Below are 20,883 nucleotides of genomic sequence, written 5' to 3' on the forward strand. Positions count from 1 at the left end.
CGAGTTCCAAGTGGAATATGCAATACCTGCAGGGTTCTTTTAGGAAAAAAGTGCAAAGGTGAAAAAGTGGCTCTCCTAAATCTTTATGATTTCACAGAAGTCCTGGTTAGATCAGAGACACGTGGTCAGCGTTGTGATTGCATTATTTGTCAAATTGGTCATTTGAAAGCACTTCAAAAGCAACCTTTGGACAAATCAGAGTCTTCAGGAGCTTCTCAAAATCAAAGAAGAGTTCAGACTGTCTCACTTGTTGCAAGAGGAGTGTCACATCAGTGCAATTAATAAGCCTTCAGAGAAAATCTTAAAGAACTTGCTTCAAAGGATCCAAAAGCCAGTGAACAGATTGCATTGACTGTTATCTCAGCAAAACAGTCCTCACCTCATAGAACTGTCAGAATTGCGCAAAGTGGTGGAGGCCGTCCCATGCCAATTACTCCAGGTAAAGAGAATCTTGCTTAATACTTCAACAGTAAAAGTACTACATTGAATGTTTTGCATTTTAATAAGGCCACTGCTTTTTAAGTGTCTCAAGTTGGTGTTTTTCAAATTTCTTTCCTAAAGGTCCTTCAAACCCCAAGAGACTATTTGGTGATGTGCCACTTCTACGAGCTCAAGATCTTGTCTGCATACAAAATAACACTGGGCCCTCAAACAACAACATCAAAAAACTTGCGTCTACATTAAACCAAGTCACAAATGCAAAAGTTGTCAAGCCAAGATTTAAAGAAAAGTTTCTTGGCATTGGAAAGCAATTTGCAGACCACTTCTTACACACATACATATCCATTTCAAATGACAAGCAGCAGTGCAGAAAACAACTTGTGGTTCACTGCAAAAATCTTTCTGAGCTATTAAATTATGTTGCAACGTCATGTTCAAGGTGACTACTTGGTGAAGTTGGGCATCGATGGTGAAGATGGTTTCCTTAAAGTCAATCTTAGCATTCAAGAAGAAGAAACAAGACTTCCACCCATTTCACCACCAGGCAAAAAGGCTGTGTTATTTCAAACACCCAGAAACAGTGGAGTTAAGCGCCAACTTCTCGTTGCAGTTGCTGAGGATGTTCCTGAAAATTATGATAACTTCAAAAGCATCTTGTCTTTAATTTGTCCAACTGGAGTAGATTTTTCTTTGTCCTGTGACATGAAGTTAGCAAACCTTGTGTGCGGGCTTCAATCCCATGCCAGTTCTCATCCGTGTACTTGGTGTGATGCGGATCACCGTAACTTGTCACAATGTGGAAAACTCTGCACTTTTGGCTCAATAAAGCGTGTACACGAAATAAATGTGAATGTAGAAAAACAAATAAAAAAAAGTACTCCTCAATTTTTATTTCGAACCAAGTAATAATTTTAATACAATAATATAAGAAGATCAAACATTAAAAAAAAAATTAATTATTCCTGAGGGAATCTAATAAGATTTCGAGCTTTTGCTTTAGTGGTACCCATAAGCTTGCGCACAGAATAAGAATCAAAACGATTTGATGCTTTTTAAATGATATTTTAATATCTTTAATGTTTCTGTAAAGCTTTTTTGTTTTTTTCATTTTTCTTTTAATAATAGCCCAGTACTTTTCAATAACTCTCAATTCTGGGCAGTTTGGAGGATTTTCTGTTCCAGGCACAAATTTCACATTATTCTTTTTATACCATTTCATAGCTAGTTTACAATAAAGAACTAAAGCAAAATCAAGCCAGAACATAGGTCTGTTATTGTGTGATTTAAGGAGAGGTAAAACGCGTTTTTGTAAACATTCTTAAACATATACTTGACCAGAAAGTGTGGACTGAGAAATATAAGGTGCTGATTTTTTGCCACAACTGCAAATAGCTTGCCAAATCAAAGCTTTTTTAGCGAACTTGTCATGTTTAGTGTATTTAAATTTCTTATCTGCTTTTCCTCTATATTTGGCAATATAATAAACAGCACCAGGAGTTTGTTGATGATCGTACTTGATATAAATTTCATCCTCTTCAATAATACAGAAATTTTTAGAAATAAAATTGTCATTCAACTTTCTGCCGCAGGTTCTTGCACTTTTTTGTTGAGTTTCAGAACGGTTAGGCACTTTTTGTGCTTTGAAAGAATGAAAACCATGTTTGTTTCTAACTTTTGCAACAAAACTATGAGAAAATCCATATATTTTTGCGCGTTCCCTTAGTGAAAGGCTTGGGTTATTCTTAAAACTGTTAACCAGTTTTCTAACTAGTTTTATATCTTTAAAACCTTCCTTTCTTCCACTACCAGATTTGCGTTTGATTGATTTTGTTTGAGAAAAACGTTGAATAACATGACTAACTCTGTATGGATGTATTTGCAACGATTTTGCTATCGAATTGTAGCTACTATTAGGATTTTGTAAATATTTGTGCACAATTTTTTCTCTTACGTCTTCTTCTTTTGTCATTTTTAAAACTAGTTTCAAGTTAAATCCAAAAACTAAATTATTTTTTTGAAACCACAACACATTGTAAACAAAATACAAAACAATTAAAAAGATTTTAATACAACCACTGAAAAAAAATGGCGTGCTTGTTCTTTCACATTACTACTATAAAAAGCGGGTTCTAGCTCATTGATACTTTTCCATACTTAAGGAATGCAAGATGGCGTCGTGTTTTTTTAATGTAAAGTGTTGTCTGAATATTTTTTCCCGTTCTAAAATTATTTCTTTGCGCATTTTCATGAGATGACATTATGAAAAAAGGTTGTGAATGTCTTAGTTAATTTATTCTTTGTAGTTGTTCTTCAAACTATTGTCTACGTCCATTAAGTATTACTGTTGGTCCTCTTTCAATTATTTCATATCGTTTTTGTTTTTTAAGAGTTAATTTTTCTTCTAATGTAATTTCAAGTACAGAGGGTCTCCTTATAATAAGTTTAACTTTAATTTTCCCACCAGGTTCAGTGGGTTCTGTTATAATTATTTCAGACGGAGGCCTTTCAATTCTTCGACGTCGTTCAATAATATCATGTTCTTGGTTTCTTTCTCTATCATCACGGATTCTGTTTGCTCTCGTTTCATAATTTTCTCCTCGGATATGACTAATTATTAAATTTCGTCGCTCGTCCCTCGTTAATTCATAGTAATATTCAGGAAAACCATCTTCAGGATCAATAATATCTTCAGGATCAATAAGATCTTCTACATCACTCATCCTCATCATTTTTATTATAGTAAGAAATTTATTTAAGTCATTTTAAATTTTTTAAATCTTGGCACACTTTCAGCATATTTTCTTCTTCGAAAAGTTTTTACCGTTTTTTTAATTCTTTTCGCGGGAGAATTAAAAACTTATGAAACAAGATAATTGGCAAAAATTTCGCTTATTGAGTTGTATACATGTGCTTGACCCATTTCATCAAATCTAATCGTATACTTTCTTCCCCACTCGTCATGTGCAGTAAATTCGCATCCAGCCGCATGAATTTCTTTTTCTTCATCAAACAGATGCGCACGACCCATGGTATCAAATTCAATCACATACTTCCTCTCCATCTTTTTATTTATGCCAAGAATTTTATTTAAGTCATTTTCAAAAATTTTTTTTCACTGTATAATTTACAAAATTAAATCCAGGATTTAAGCAGCAGAAGCACACACTCTATATTTATCCTTTTGAAAACCTTTAATCAACGCTTCAATCTTTAATCTATTTTTTTTCTCCTCCTCATCTTCGCTTTCATCATCTTCGATGTAAATGGTGTAGCTGTTTGCTCTTGTTTCATAGCTTTCATCACGCAGATCTTCTAACAATTCATTATATATATAATCATCATATTCATTTTGTTCTTCAATACTCATCGAATTGTAATCTAAATATACAGGATCATTCATCGCAGATTCATTGTAAGGTAAATCTTCAGGATCAACATCTTCAGGATCATCATCTTCAGATTCTTCTGAACTATCATCTTCTGAGTTAGACCAACTAAATATATTAGCTTCGTCTAAAACATTAACATCATCTTCGCTTTCATAATCTTCTAACCATTCATTTTGTTCTGACATACTCATTGTTATTTTTTATATAATAAGAAATTTATTTAAGTCATTTCAAAAAAATTTTTTTCATCTGTGCATTAGATCCTTTGAATCCATGGAAATTCTTCGAATTTTTAGGCATAATAATAGACTTGTCCTAGAAGAAGGTAAAAGCTTCCGGATTGACCGACTTGAGCATCACCAGAGTTGAGCGTGACAACGAGTCTTCTACCAGCTGCGACAGTAGGCATAGAATCTGCTTCTCCGAAATTTCTGTAAAAGGAGATGGTAGATGTAGAGCCGATGGATGAAGTGGATTGATACAGAAGTCCAGTCGATTTGTTGTTGAATGAAGTCACATTTGATCCGTTCCATGAGGATAAGTAAAAATCTTCTAATCCAGAAGAGGAAAAGAAGCATGTGCTGTCACCGTCATATCCTGGAAAATACGTGTAATTGTTGGTGTTGTACGGTGTCCAAGGAGTGAGAACAGTGCCGTTACCTGGAGGTAAATTCCCATCGTACATTCGGACTCTAGATTCCCACCAGTTTCCAGAGGCGCCAATGATGTGCATCCTGATGTATTTCAACGACACACCATTTCCTTTTCCGTTGGTGTTCATCAAAACGTATTCGCTGCCGTAAGTGGTATTCAAATATCGAAACGTTCTGCAGTACAGCTTGAAAAGAGGGATGGTTGCAGGAATGGAAGCAAGTGTGGAAATGAACGGTTGAATCCAATACGTGATGGCAGTAGCATTTCTGTTGACGAGTTGAATGGAGACGTCGTTTCTGAAAGGCATGTCCAATGTGAAATATCCTCCCAAGGAAGTGGTGTTAAACATGTTGCATCCCTGCAAAGAATTGGCGTAAAAAGCTCCTCCCAATGGTGAAAAAAGCAAATCGGTAGCAAGTCCTGTTTGATCCACTCCAATTCCTTCCGTTGTTTCTGCATAATTCCCAACGTTAATTTCTCCGTCAGTGAAGATTCGAATAAAAACTTGGCCTGGAATATTCGTACCAGAGGAGCTGTATAAAGCCAGCCACAATCTTCTCAGCACACCAGATTTTCCAGAAAACGCAAACACAGGAGAAGTGGTTAGCGCCGCAACCGTCTAAGACTTAAACCCTAAACTAGTAAAACTGGATCCTGGAACGACACTGACCAAACTCGATTTTTGCAACAACAAGTCCACGTAATTTTTTGTCGCTCCATCTTGTGCGTTGGTTGGATCAAGCACGTTAATTAATTTGTGCGAATTCAAATCCAAATCTGCAGTTCCCACAGTCGTTCTACCTGACGCATGCGTATCGACGTAATTTTTAGTAGCTGAATCTGAGGCTGATGTAGGTTCAGCTAAATTAGTCAGTTTATGAGCTGTCATGTTAATGTCTACGTATGAAATAGTGTTGTAAGAGACTTTGGTGTCTACATACCCTTTTGTAGCTGCGTCTTTTAAATTGGTAGGATCTCTCACATTAATCAACTTGTGAGAGTTCATGTCGATGATCCCTGTGATGGTGCTGGATCCGTCTGTTTTAACACATAGACTCGAGCTGACGTCGACGTAATTTTTTGTGGCGGCGTCATGTAAATTGGTCGGTTCGTTCAAATTGATCGCCTTGTGAAAGTTCAAATCCAAATCTGCAGTTCCAACTACAGTTCAAGTACCACCTGTCACGTGATTGTCTACGTAATTTTTAGTAGCGGCATCGTGTGCGTTGGTGGGTTCACCCAGGTTGATAATTTTATGAGAGTTGTAATCCAAATCTGCAGTGATGGTGCTCGATCCGTCCGTTTTAATATAAACGTTGCTTGTTGAGTCTGATGCAAGATTATCAAAATAAACACTGAATTCGCTTCTGTTGAATTTGTCAATCATTTTTTAATGGGGTAAAATTTTTTAAATGGGTGAAACTTTTAAAAAATCACCAAAGGGTGTTTACAACGTCTTGAAAGCTGTCTCCCTCTTCGCATTTTTTCAAGACGTAAAGACACAAGTGTCCACAATAAGACGTGTTTCCAAATTGAACCCTTTCACTGTTGTAAAAGACAGGACTTTTCAAATAGTCAACGAGCTCGACGAGAGGTGGCTGAGCGTAAGAGTCAAAGCTGTATTTTTTGTCTCCGTCTTTGAACCAACACACCCAATGAAATCCATCTGTGCTCGAATCCCCTGTGTTGACAATTCCACATTCTTTTTTTCTTGGCTTTTTTGGCAACGCGTCTCTGACAAAAACTCCTCGAAAGTTTTTTATTTTCAGTTTTTTTGCTGCTTCCATCTGAATAGTGGATAAAGCCTCGTTTGGTAAAACAATTCCCTCCACATTTATTTTTTTGTTTCTCATTTTTTTATTGTGTTATTTTTTTAGATCTTTCAGATCCGTGAAAAATTCTTCATTTTTGTTACTCGTTTTTATCACTTACCTTTTTTAATTTGTAGTGACCATAAGCCAACGTGTGTATTCCATCTTCCAAAATGACTCTTTTGTCATCGTTAGCGCTGAGTGCGACTTTGTTGATTTCTTCAGTGAAAATATCGTGATGATGAGATCGTATGACGTTCATTTTTCTGAGCTGTTCTTCTTTAGTCATTAAGCAGTTTTTATAATCTTGATGAGTGATGTGCTTTTCAACTACACATTTCTGAATTCCTTTGCATTTTTTGTGTTCTTTGTTTTCATAAAAGACCTCATAAGAGTAGAGCTTAGGACGAAGCCCAACAAACTCTTTAATTTGCTTACCACCTGTTTCATCCTTAAACTTACCGATAACCTTTTTATTTTTAAACCCAACGTCAAATGCAAAGTTTTGAATGGCAGGATGATCTTTAGGAAAGTCGCTCGTGTCAAACTTGCTTTCAACGTCATCGGCAATGTCTTTGTAAAAGTCTTCCGTTTCTATTTCATAAAAGAGCGAGTCAGTATCAGTCATGAGTAATTTCAGCTTATCCCCGTATTTAGGTTTCATGTAGTCGTAGTGATGTTCATACATGAGGGTTTTGCTGATGTCTAGGATGCTCATTCCCAAGAAAACAGGTTTGTCGTAAAAAACAAATGTCTTTTCCATGTGAACCGCGATTAAGTTTTCATCAAAAATGGTGTTTCGTTTATATTTAATTTTTTTAGATAATTTTATAGCTTCTTTTCTCGTGGTAATGAGTCTAACATCAACGCGTTTTAGAATATTCTCCATGGTTTTCCCAAAGACAGAGTTGTTCATGAGTTTGAAAAATTCTTTATCAGATTCGCTTGTAGCTTCTTTTCTCTTATCGGTGTTGAGATCAATTTACTTTTTCATGAAAGGTTCTTCTTCAAAGGTGATACCTCGATGAATTTTAGTAGTGATCAACCCCATTCGTTCATAGAGTTTTAGGTTTTCATGGTGAATGACATATTTTTCTTTGTTGTTTAAATTGGGAACTAACTTTTCCACTTTTCCAACGAGCATTCTTTCAGGGGCTAAAGGGTAATCATTGTGTAAATCGTGAAGACTTTCAGGATAATCTAAATCGACTTCGAGAATGCAAGGCATGGATTTCCAATTTAAAAGTTCATCCTCAGTCATCCATCTAAATCCTCTAACTGGAAGAGGTTTGCTTATAGCATATCCATAAAGATTATTGGCGTCTAAATACTGAAGAAATTTCGAAGGTTCTGAAGGTTTATAATCATCACTCATGTATTTGTTGTTAGCAGTTCCATGTCGATTGGAGATCATGCAGATTCCACCGCGTATTCCTTTTCGAAACATGTTGAGCATATCAATATCGGTTATAAGCTCTATTACAACTTCAGTTTTCTTTAGCATAGCATCCCAAGCCAAACCAGGGGAGGTGTAATACCAAGCAGGATCAAGACTGTAATGTTCCATACAAGTGTCTCTAAAAGTTTCAAAGACATCTGCCAGTATCAACACATCCGACACGTTGTACAAATCGTGATAATCTCTGAACGTTTTGCATTGAAACGTACTCCAAACCTTTTGCGCATGCGAGTATTCTTCGTCGCTTATTCCCTCGTGTCTAAGTTTTGAGAAAAACGCTTCTTTTGGTGGTAATTGCGTTTCTTGAAATTTATCGAATCCGTCCACCCAATCGTAAGGGTATACACCTTTTTTACAAAGCAAATTAAATTTTTCACCTTCAAAATGTAATGCAAGGCTTTTAAACTGCTCTGGCTTTAAATTTTTAGACAAAGTATCCAAACTGGAGGAAAGGAATTTAAAGCTGTCGATGAACCTCAATTCAATTTTTTTGTATTTTGGTTTTCCATCTTTTCCAATGTACTCTCCCACTTTGATTTTTTTCGAGAAGCTGATATATTTTTCTTCATTGTTGGGTATACAATTGAGTTTTCCACCTAATTTTTTGATAAACAAATGAGTGTCGTAACCAGACAAATTATGAAAAACGACCGGGATGAATTTTGGAACTTGATATTTTTTATTGCAATCGTCGTGAGCCGCTCCTCGATATTTTCCAGTAAAATGACAGTGATCGCGTACTTTGTCGTCTTTGAGATTTTTATTGCAAATGTGGCAAACTGTTGCGGATTTGAAATTATTTTCGTCCTCTTTTGTCAAAACCATCTTTTTTTTCTCGATTTTTCCAAAAAGTTCTTTTATTGCGCTTTCCAAATTTTCAACAAAAAATTGAGCAACATCGTTGTTCTCGCTAAACGATACGGAAATGACTGGATCGTGCTCTAAAACGGTTTCATCAAAACATTTTATGTAATAGGAAAAGGAACATGGAATATGTCTTTGAAACTTTTTTGTGTAAGACTGGTTTGGGTTGGGAGCGCACGTGTCTATCGGCTTGATAAAGCTTTCAAAGTCAGCATATACGATAAATGGAACCCTCATTGACTTTCCGATGCCTTTAAACTGAAGAGTTGCACCCTTTTTAGGAAGTTCAATTCTCATTGGCGCGTTTTTATAACAATCTTCTCGATGTTTTTGAAGCTTTTCTTCTTGATCATAACATTGAAGACACCTTCTGCAAAAATGTTGTTTTCTTTTACCTTTTGATGCTGAGGAGCCGGCAAATCGACTGAAACTATTAATGAGACAGTAATGTTCTGTGTCTTCGTTTTTAATATACAGCAAATCAACATTATGCTTTCGATCGAGAAAGTCAGATACTTTCAAAGGGTTGGGTTTTTCATTTTCATACTCAAAAACGTTGATGCTAATGTCTGGATTATTTTTTTCAAACTTGTCAATATTATGGTAATTCACAGGAAACTCCATTCCTTCCCAATTCAGCTCTTTTGACTTTTCAATCAAGTCTTCATCAATTCTTTCGTTGTTTTTATTTTTCAGATTCAACGCTCTGGTAACTGACCATTTAAAGCATTGATTGTCGTTGTTTTTCATGTTGATGATTGCCTTTTTGTCTTTTAGATCGTCAGTCAGCTCAATGTAGGATCCACCGCTGAGAGGTGTGTAATCGATAAAGTTTATATCCATTCTTAAAATCTTAGATATGGTGCTATTAGAACCTAAAGCATTGTATTTGACACTACTTTCCAAGACTTTTTCTTCCATCTCACCCATGAGTTCTCTTACATCTGTAGCTGCTCGAATAATTTCCGAGCTGGATGAAAAGCTTGCTTCCCGAGTCACTTCTTCACCAGTCATGATGCTTACAGATTTCATTTCGCACGTTAAAATAATTCTTACTTTTGTATTCCTTTCTCCTTCCATGGTTTGAATGGCAGACTCTCTTACCAAATTAAAAAAGGATGCAATGTCTTGATATTGAGAAGAAGGCTCGTAAGAATATAACCTAACAGTACTACCCAACGCGTGTTCAGTCAACTTGAATTTTATTTTATAAGGCTTTGGCACGGGCTGTTTATACACTGTTTTTAATACAAGTGATTTGATAGACTGTATCTTTTTATCGATTTGTTCCGCTGATTCGTTTACCTTCTCCTTGACTACTTCAGGAACGTAGGGTTCTATCCAATCTTTAACATCATCAAACTTAGTTTTAACATACGACGCCACACTTTTTGCAGCTGTCTTCAGACTTGAAAAAAATGAAGGTCTCGGTGGAATGACTGGTTTTGGTGTTATGGCAGGTGTTAAATCTAAAACCGGTTCATCAAGGATGTGTTTTTGCAAATGAATTGGTTTCGGAGCAATAGGAGGCTTTACCACAGGTCTTGGTGGAATGATTGCTGGTTTCGGAGCAATAGGAGGCTTTATCACTGCAGAAGGAACAAACCTTACTTTTGTCGGCTTTATTGAAACTTTTACAGCTGGTCTAACAAACCTCACCACGGTAGCATTAACAGGCAAAGGTCTTGCCTCAGTCGTTCGCCTACGAAAAGAAGCAGGAGCAGAGACAACTCTAGGAGGCTGCAAAGCCATTATAAGTTCCCCCTTTCTCATTTTAGAATACCCTTTTATTTTTTGCTCTTTAGCAATTTCTTTTAATTCTTTCAACGTTTTGTTTTCCATTTTTATTATAGCAAGAAGTTTATTTAACCCAAAATCATTTTTCTAATATTTTTTATTTCTTTTCAATTCTCTGAAAAAAGAATTGAAAAAATTTTTTTACATTTCTCACGGACTTTTTCTTTCTAGCTTTTCCGAATTTAAAATTTCAATCTTTATTCCATCTTCCACTTTTCCATTTCGACGTTCCAAATATCTCCATCCATGTCCTGTCTTTTTCATTGCTTTGTAAAGGGATTTGTATTCAGTCACTTTCCCGGTTTCCATATTGGTTGTTTTCACAGACACAGGTTTATTTCGAATTGAAGCAAGTCTCTCGTATTTTGGATCGATCGGTTTTTTTTCCGTTTTCTCATTTTTCATTTTTATTTCTTTTTTTGGTCGACCCACTGACCTGTGTTCTTTTACACCTTTCAAAAGCGAATCTTTACTTATTAGATTATTATCAATCGCAATCATCATCAAAGGCAACAATTTGTTTGAGGTTAATGTGATTCCATTTTCCATAAGCAAATTTTTCAGATAATTTTTTGTATATCTCATGTTTTATTTTTAAAAAGAAAAATATTTTTTTAAATCATTTTTGTTAAGAACCTCATGACGGTATTTCAAACCTAATAAACAACGTTCATGCTGGTTCCGTTGGAAACGAAATTAAGCAATTTGTCTGAAATGATCACTGCAAAAATAACGGTGTTTTCTGGTACTGCTGTTCGAAATTTGAGGTTGACCACCAATTCTGCCGTTTCAGAAACAACTCTTTCTTTTCGCTTGCTAATGTCTACAAAAAACAACGGAAACAAATTTTTATATTCGAGCAGAGACAAACCAGATTGACAAACAAGTTCGTTTGTACCATAATATTTATCGTCAAAAGAGAACGCGTCAGAATGAGCCATGGTAATTTTCTTTTCTCCAAAATTCAAATCGTAATTGTAATTTGGATATTTTATTCCATTGACGGTTACGAAAAAATTGCTGACATCACAATGGTTGAAAATGGCTGGATTTACAATTTGACTGGATTGCTTGTTTGTCTGAAGCCCAAACACGATATATCTCGGAACGCTTTTGTCCGTGATTCTTCCAAGGGTCCAAGTGAATTCTGTGAGACCAGTAGGAATGGCTTGTCTTTCGACTTTGTTTGACTTATAGGCCACTGGGACGGAAATTTTACTCGCCATTAATTTCAAGAATTCGGCTTTCTTCGAAACATCCAACTCAATTCTAGGCATAAAAAGTCTGAATTTTTTAATGTCGATCATTCCTGCGGCAACAGTCTCGGCTCTGTAAATGGCGTCGTCGTATTCTTTTTTGTGAAGGTAATGGTGTGTCTGAAGCCATAAACGACTTTGTCGTAAGTTTCGCAAAAACCAAAAATGTGCTTTAATGGTATCTTGAACGAAAATGCACCAACGGATGTCGTGTCTGCAAACAAGTGGTCTCGCCTTACAACAAACCCTGAATTTCCTGTGGCGTTTGAAGTGTCTTTATACCACATTTGCTTCAAACCATCTGCAAGCTGAAAACCAAAAGGGTATTTCAACAATCCAAGCATGGTTGTTCCTTGACCTGGATACATGACTCTTTCCACTTGTTGTCCTGATAAATCATAGGTGGCATCGCTGAATAAATACATGATGGCGTTGTTTATCAGAGCAATGTTGTCTGTTGCTGTGTATGCAGTTCCATCCGCTTTTTTGAGAACCCCTTCAACGAGGATGTAAGCATCAGACGGAACTGTTTGCACAGATTGACAATCAATCTCAAAAACGATCGATCCTGAAGAATTTAAATCGAGGTTTGTTGGGAGGTACTCGAAAAAATCAACTTTTTCAATTCCAGTGTCATACTCTGGCATTTCATCAACTCTTAATCTATCGGTGTTTATCATTTTTAAAATGAGAAAAAAAAATTTATGTCATTTTTGATTCGTTAAAATAATCAAGCAATCAAAAGCCCGCTCCCCATTTTAACGAGATCTTGGATTCTAGCCGCGTTCTTTTTCGTCATTTTCTTTTTCACTTGAATGGAAGAACCAAACATTTTTTTATGCAGCTCTTCCAGTGGATTAATATACGGATCAGTCTTTGCCGCTTCGTTTACAATCGTGGTGAGTAATTGGTTTGGATTCACTGTTCCTGTCTTGGCGTAAACTTTTTCAAGCGCTTTTTTTCCTTTGTCGATGGCAACGTCTTTAGCAGTGGATATAGCTGAAGAGGCTAATTCTTTTCCAGCAGATTTGGCGGCTGTGATTGCTTCTCTTCCAATTTCGCTTGCTGCTGCTTTTCTCAATAAATGAAGAGACGATCGTGAAGCATTTGTGGCTGCCATTCTCCTCAAAAAATTTTTAATCGCGTCCATGATTCCCCCACCTCCAACGACGTTCTTTTTAAAATATCTTCTGTTGTTCACAATGAGCATTTTTTTTAAAATGAGAAAATATTTTTTTAAATCTGTTCTCACGACTCGATGTATTTTTGAATTGCTCTGTATTCTTCTTTGTTTATTTCCCCCTGTCTCAAAAGCTCGTCACAAATGGCAACGGCTTCGTTTCTCGATGCTATATTTCCAGCATGTCCTGCAGCGATGCTCAAGTTAAGCCTTTGCGTAAGCACATTCGGATCGCTCGGAAGAATGATCACTCCTCGACCTTTTCTTCCACTCGTTTTTGTGTAATTTTTTTCCCAAATTTTTGAAACAATCGTTCCCCACTTTTCACTTCTCGAAGATTTTGGCACGGTTGGTCTCCCTTCTTTCTCCATTGCATGCGTTTCAACGAGTATTTTTTCATAATTTTTCATGTCTTCGTCTGACACCTTTGTTGTATCAGGCTTGGATCTTGTGATCAACTCCCAAAGACCTGTCGTCCCCTCGTACTTTTCTCCATCAGTAATGATGTCGTTATTATCGATAAAAATTTCTTTGTCTCCAATAAACATTTTTCCGCGTTCTTTTGCGTGAATTCCAAACACTCTGTCTGCATAAAATTTTTTGGCTGCATATTTGGATAAATATTCCAAAGCAATATTTCCAACATTCATTTTTCCAAAAGTTTTATCACTTTTTGGACTTTCAAAAGACGGCTCGCTTTCTGGATAAGTCAAAGCCAGTGGAGTGTTTTCAACCTCTCTGTATGCAATGCTTTTTAGTTCGTTTTTTATATTTTCATTGCTCTCAATCAGAGGCTTAAAAAACTTGCTCAAATCAGTCTGATAATTTGCATCTGAAATATTGGCGTTGAGACTTTCATTGTAAAGCTTTTCTCTATTAGCTCTATATTCTCTCAAAATCTCATCTCGCTTTTCAGGATCTTGTATTCTAAAAAAAGACATTTTTAGAATACGGAGAAAAAAACTTAAAACAAAAACTCGATTGCGTTTAAGATTTCTTTTTGGATTCTTTAATTTTTCTTGAACAAGTTGTTGAATGCTTTTATCGCATCCTCTCTTCCTTTTTGGATTAACGACTCTTTAGTCAATTCGTCAATGACGCTTTTTGTCTTGGTTCGGATTTCTTCAGTCATAGTTTTGAATTTTTGAAGCTCGCTGAGAATGAGTTCGTACTCGGAATCACTCACAAATCCATCCATGAGAGATTTTGAAATGTGGTCGCTAATCGTATTCAATTTTGACTCGGAAAGAACTTTCAATTTTTCGTGCTTTTCAGCCTTTAGCATCATTTTTTTGTTCTGATGATTTCCGAAAATGGATAAAGCTCCCAATACAACAGCAACCCCTTCACACGCAATCGAAACTGGAGTGGCAACAACGGTTGATAAAAGTGCAATCCCTGTAACCTCTAAACCAATGCATACCGTTTGCAATCCGTCGTCGGTGAAACGAATTATTTTTGCCGCTCGATGGTATTTTTTACTCAAAGCCATTCGTTTCACTTTTTCATTCTCTATTTCTTTTTGGATCTCGCTTATTTTTTGAAGTCGATATAAATATCCTCCATCTGATGGGGCTGTTGGAAGAACTGGATAAATTTTTTCAGTGTTTTTTATTATTTCCATCTTTTTAACAAAGACACATTTTTTTAAATTCGAATCGATGTAGTTTATTTTACAAAGCTTTTCACCTTTTTTAACGGTGACTTCCTGGTTGCTGTAATTGTGTATGGTCATGACTATGTCATCCACAGACTCGGAAAAAATAGCATCGTTTTTGAAATAATTCAATTGATTGCTTATTTTATTCATCAAAGTAACGACAGCAATTCCTTTGTCTAATTGTAAACCTACGGACAACGATATCTGCTTGTGAGATACAGGAGGAAATTTAATGTCTTGTTGAGCAAAAATCTCGTGCTGTCTGTTGATGTTGAAATAGGTAGGATAATCCAACTTTTTCTTTGTTACAATAATGTTTTTTGTATTTTTTCGTTCCAACTCTTTGATTCTATCCTCTAAATGACTCAGATGGAAATTAAAATTGTGAATCTCTGCTGAGGCGCTGTTTTTAAACAACTTGTGTGGAGCATGCATTTTTTTAATATGAAAATAAAATGTTTTAAGTCGTTTTATTTTCAGTTTTTTGTGCTTTTTACATTTCCTCGTCAGAATCCATTTCTCCCAAATCCAAGTTTTCACACACCATGATGCTATGAGGTAAAGATGCATTTTTTACGATGATGGCTTCGGACAGTTTAACTTGAATAGACACAATCGAAGAACCAATATACACCCCATCAATTCTAAGTCCTCCAATAGCGTAACATCGTTGATTGATAAAACCATGTCCAGAAGATAAGACCAAATTTTTATTATTACGTTCTCCTTTGACTCCATTTTTTATATCAATAGCTGTTTTCTTTCTATGAAATGTAGAAGTAATGAATATTTCGTCTTCATTTTTAGTTATATACATTTTAGCATAAAACACTGGCGCTGCATCAGCATGGTCAGCTTTATATTTTAAAATACTCAATTCGTTAGAGTTAATTTGCTTTCTTCTTCCTCCTTTTTTAAGTTTGGATGACAATTTATCTACTTCACCTCTAATAAACAAAGTAATCTTTTCCATTGTGCTAATAAACTTTGCTTCTTCTTCAGTTTTACCCTTTTTAGCATCAAAGCAAACAAAGGACATGGAATATCCAGTCAATTTTTGTGTTACCGGATCTTTATTCTCACACACACCATACGAAAATAATGTAGGTGTTCGTAATACAAGAGGACCATCTCCAGTTGGATAAGAATATTTTACTGGCACTTTTTGATAGACTACTGGTTTTGTTGCTGCGTAAATTTCTCCAACTGATAATTTGCTCTCATCAAAATTTTCAATTGTAATAAAATTCATTTCTTTTATATAGAAAAGAAAATTATTTAACTCATTTTTTCAGAGAAATCAATTCTTTATGATCTACCCAAGAGTTGAATGAATCTGGATATCCAAACCATTTGACTAAAGATCTGTTCTTTTGCTTTCGAATGACTTTTTCAATTCTAAATATGTCTTGATTGGTCTTTTGCATTTCTTGTTCATAAAATGTACCTTTAATTTCTTCACCGTTAGCATCAGCGATTTTATACGTGGGTGGATTCGTATGCTGAACATTTAACACGGTAAAAACCTCTTCAGTCCATCTCGGTGTATACCCCTTTTCAAAATGAGACTTCTTTTTTACGATCCTCACTTTGTCACCCATTAAGAATTTTGGTCCTGCTCTTTCTGTTTGCGTCTTTCCATTCAGGTTCATCCAAACCCTATATTTATTCTTTTTATCGCTAGCTTCCACTGGAGTCATTTTGATGGAAGAGTGCTTTGTGTTGTTGTAATTTTTCACCATTTCATCTAATACGTCAATGTATTTATGAGTGTTGTTGGCTGAAAAATATTTAAACATTCTCTCTTTCATCGTTCTATTCCATCGTTCAACAACAGAACTTTTTTCCTCGTTTTCAGTGGAATACAATTGCACTCCCAACGCTTTCACATGCTTGTTATAAAACTCTTTACCTTTGTCTACCCACATCTTTGTACACCTTCTCTCCTCAAATATTTTGCTTAGAGCGTTAGCTACATCAACTCCAGTTTTACTCTTTAACGGAACGATCCATCCATACTTTGAAAACACGTCGATCACCATGAGCAAATATTTTACGCCGTTGTTGAATTTTGAAAACGATTGCATGTCAACCAAATCTGCAGCCCATATTTCATCCATGTCGTTCACAAACACTTTTCTTCTTTTAAAATGATGAATGACTGGTTTATGAAGCTCGTTTGCAAGTTGATCAGTCCATTTCAGGTTCTCCGGTGCTTTTTTTTTAGACCTAGACCGAATTTAGCTTTGGCTTTGATGATGGGAGTGATCAGTTTTCTTTCGTTTATCTCTTTTTGAGTAGGGTTTGGAATGGAGTTCATTTCTTCAAGCATCATTTGATCTGCCAAATTTCTGCTTTGAACGTCGTTTAAATATTTATAAGCTAAATCGTGATGGTATGCTGCATTGTCCACTCGGTCTACCGGTTTGCTCCACTCTTGATACATATCGGTGGATGTGAGTCTTTTGTCCAAGTTTGTGCCAGGTCCTGCAAAATTCATTCCTGGAATGTGCATTTCTCCTGGAAATTTTGCCCATGGAAGCTTTATTTTTTTTGAAAAATTGTTGATCGATTCCACCAAGTCTCCTCCTTTTGCCGTATGCAAAGATGATCCTTTGAGTGCATGCGAAGAAACAAACTTACATTTGGTCGTTCCGCAAACGTTGCAAGTCCCTTTGACTATATGCTTGTTGTTTTTTGTGATTTCGTTTCTCAAATGATTCGTTTCTGTTTTCCTTTTGCATTTAACACAATACATTTTATTTTAAAAAAATATTTTTAAACTAAAAATGGAAGTGTCTGATTTGTCATGGAATATTGGAAAAATCAAAAGAAACAACAACAAGCTTTTACCGAGAAGCATTCGAGGAATCATCGTTGGAAAATCTGGATGTGGAAAAACAACGTTGCTTCTCAATTTATTGCTCAGACCTGGATGGTTGGATTATAACCATTTGCAAGTTTTTGGAAAATCTCTTTTCCAACCCGAGTACAAAATACTAAAAAGTTCGTTCGAAAAAAAATTACCAAAAAAAATAATTCTTGACTTGTTCAAGGTACAAACCGAAATTGAAAAATTGAAACTAGACCCTGAATGCGTTATCAACGACCTTTCAAAAAATTTTTCCGAAACCGAAGGCATGGAGTGTGAATTTTTTGAAACGGCTGACGATGTGCCTAATCCTGAAGATCTTGATTCATCCAAAAACAATTTAATGATCTTTGACGATTTGCAACTAACCAAACAAAACAAGTGTGAAAAATATTACATCCGAGGAAGACACTCTAACGTCGACTGCTTTTACCTCGCTCAAAATTATTTCATGCTCCCAAGACAAACGATTAGAGAAAACACCAATTTTATCTGTCTCTTTCCTCAAGACTTAAAAAACATTAACCACATTTATCAAGACCACGTTTCTAGCGATATGGAAAAAAAAGAGTTTGAAAAGTTTTGTAGACATTGTTGGTCTGAACCTCACGGATTTGCGGTGATTGATTTGTCGTCAAAAAAGGACAATGGAAAATATCGAAGCGGATTTGACACTTTTTATTTTCCAAAAGAAGCCATTTAAATACGCCTGAATCCGAAGGATTTAAAAAAAATGTTACATAATAAAATGTCAGGCATAATCATCGACGTGGATGGAAATTCCAACGTAATCATAACAGAATTTTTAGACAAAATCGTTTTTGAAAAAGGAAAAACTTATGAAATGGCTTTTCTAGGGCTTGAGACGTACAACAGCTTTCCAAACATCACCAGCAAAAACAATTCTTTCCGGTATAGCATGAACAACGGAATCAATTGGGAAAATGTCGCCATTCCAGACGGGAGCTATGACATCATTGACATTAACAATTATTTACAAAAGACCGTCTCAAACACAATAAAAAATTATGCATCTCAAAGCGCAAGCTTCGTCACAACAAATAAAATCAGCTACTCTCCTGATAACATAAAAATCGGATCCAATTTAAACACTTTAAAATCAACCATCACACTTGGATTGAATTATATGATGGATTTGAATGTGGATAACAGCATCGCCTCACTTTTAGGATTCACAAAAAGACAATTGGATCCTAATTCCGAATATGAGTCTGACGATGTTGTCAGAATTTCAAGCATCAACACGATCAGAATCCTCAACAACGTCATCGGATCGGCTTACATCAACGGCTCCCAACTCAATTGCATCTACTCTTTTTATCCAGCCGTTGGTCCTGGGTTTAAAATCATCGAAAGACCTACCCATTTGGTTTACCTCCCTGTCAAAGTCCCAGAAATTTCCACAATGATCACTCGCGTTGTTGACCAAAATGGAAATTTAGTTGATTTTCGTGGAGAGGACATTACTATCCGTTATCACATTCGAGAAGTGAAATAAATATTTTTTCCCACATTTAAAAATGAGCAAATATGTTAGTGTTAAATTAAATGTGTCTCAGGGACAGATTGAAAAAATAAAAAAATCAATGATAGCAGGTAAACCTGTGAGCATCCGTATTTCAAAAGAAGATTTTAACGGAAACGACGTTTTACTTGTAACACAAAATCAACATCGAAAACTTTTGGACGCTCTCCATCGAGGAGTTGGAGTCACCATTAAAATGAGCAAAACCCAATTGGAACATAACGCAAATGTGAAAGGAGGATTTATTGGAGCCCTTCTACCTTTATTGGGTATGTTGGGTAGTACACTTGCAACAAGAGTAGTTCCAGCTCTTGCCACCGGATTGTTAGCAGGTGTAGGATCTTCTGCAGGTTCTGCTATGGTTGATAAAATTGCAGGAAGAGGTATCGTTTATTTGAAAAAGAATGGAAATGGAATGAAAATGGGAACGCACAGAGGAAACGGATTATTTTTAACACCCTGGCCTAAAGGAGGATCATTCAAAGACGGAGTTTACGTTAAAAGCGGAAGAGGATATGAATCTATCGGCGCTGGTTTGCTTCTCGGACCAAACTCTCCATTCTCAAGCATCCCTTTTTTAAATTTAATTTTGTAAAATATACAGTGAAAACTTTTTTAAAATGACTTAAATAAATTTTTTCTTGTTATAAAAAATGAGTATTACAGAAAAAGAAGAATATGAGGAATTCTGTTACAGTGAACTACAGGAAATAAATAAACCCACTTTTGACCCAGAATTACACAGAATTGCTATACAATTCCACTATGATAATCACAAAAACAAAATTGATGAAAATTATCTTAATAAAATTAAAAAATTAAATACCTTACCCATTCATCACAATACTAAACTCTTACTACAACATGGATTTGAGGAACAACGACAAAAAGAACATAATCAATTAATAAGAGAAACACGAAGAGAAAAATATAAACATCTTTTTCCATACTTGAAGAACAACTACAAAGAATAAATTAACTAAGACATTCACAACCTTTTTTCATAATGTCATCTCATTATGAAAATGCGCAAAGAAATAATTTTAGAACGGGAAAAAATATTCAGACAACACTTTACATTAAAAAAACACGACGCCATCTTGCATTCCTTAAGTATGGAAAAGTATCAATGAGCTAGAACCCGCTTTTTATAGTAGTCACATTTATTTCGTGTACACGCTTTAAGAAAGTGCTTTACTTCATTTCAAGATTAATGTCTGGACCACAAGAAGGCCAAGCAGTTTCAAAATGTTGTTCATGATCCACTCTTAGATGTGCATGACTCTACTTTTTTTCTTGACATGATCCCACCCATGGAACTTCATCTTTTACTTGGTGTGGTGAACCATTTGTTTAAAACACTGAAAGAAACCTGGGATAAAGCTGATAAATGGCCGAAAGCACTTCACATCAAGCTTCAGCCATTTTATGGAGGCCAGTTTGCTGGTAATGAGTGACGAAAACTTTTGAAACATGTTGATCTTCTTCAAAGACTTACTGAAGAAGACTCAGCATTCCAAGTTTTTCTATGGATTGATACACTTAGAAAGTTTGATGCAGTTCTGTTCTCTTGTCTTGGAAATCAGTTGCAGAGTAACTATGCTGAAAAAATCATACAGTTCAAATATTCCTTCCTTTCTTTGCCAAAGGCAAGTGTGACCCCTAAAGTCCACACCGTTTTCTTTCATGTCAAGGAATTCATTGATTACAGGAAGGGATCTCTTGGCAAGTACAGTGAGCAGGCCTCAGAGGCTTTGCATCACAACCTCAGGACACATTGGGAAAGATACAAGAGGCCAATAGACCATTGGTTTGTATAATAATTGAGAATCTTGACAACATTTTGTAAATTATTTGCAGGTTCATCACGATCCAAATGCCTCTTTCCAGAAAAAGAAGTCCTTGGTGCTAAAGACTAACTTTCAGTCTTTTAGGCGACAACTTACATCTGAAT

At 35.8% G+C, this 20,883-nt stretch overlaps 2 protein-coding genes across 2 annotated transcripts; both read right to left on the reverse strand.

The window, feature by feature from the left end:
* Nucleotides 1-1,268: 1,268 nt before the first annotated feature.
* Nucleotides 1,269-20,113, reverse strand: LOC149892006 (uncharacterized). The gene is made up of 2 exons (XM_090079259.1): nucleotides 20,091-20,113; nucleotides 1,269-2,551 (listed from the first exon to the last, which is right to left on the reverse strand). The coding sequence occupies exon 2, from the start codon at nucleotides 2,408-2,410 to the stop codon at nucleotides 1,760-1,762; it is 651 nt and encodes a 216-aa protein (XP_089935385.1). The 5' UTR covers nucleotides 2,411-2,551; nucleotides 20,091-20,113; the 3' UTR covers nucleotides 1,269-1,759.
* Nucleotides 12,920-13,792, reverse strand: LOC149892007 (uncharacterized). Its single transcript, XM_090078049.1, has one exon. It carries the CDS (start codon nucleotides 13,790-13,792, stop codon nucleotides 12,920-12,922), a length of 873 nt encoding a protein of 290 aa, XP_089934175.1.
* Nucleotides 20,114-20,883: the final 770 nt, after the last annotated feature.

This window comes from Hydra viridissima, unplaced genomic scaffold (genome assembly GCF_058129835.1).
Source record: "Hydra viridissima isolate aposymbiotic clone 2 unplaced genomic scaffold, HvirCarnegie_v1 scaffold_2, whole genome shotgun sequence".
Lineage (NCBI taxonomy): Eukaryota > Metazoa > Cnidaria > Hydrozoa > Anthoathecata > Hydridae > Hydra > Hydra viridissima.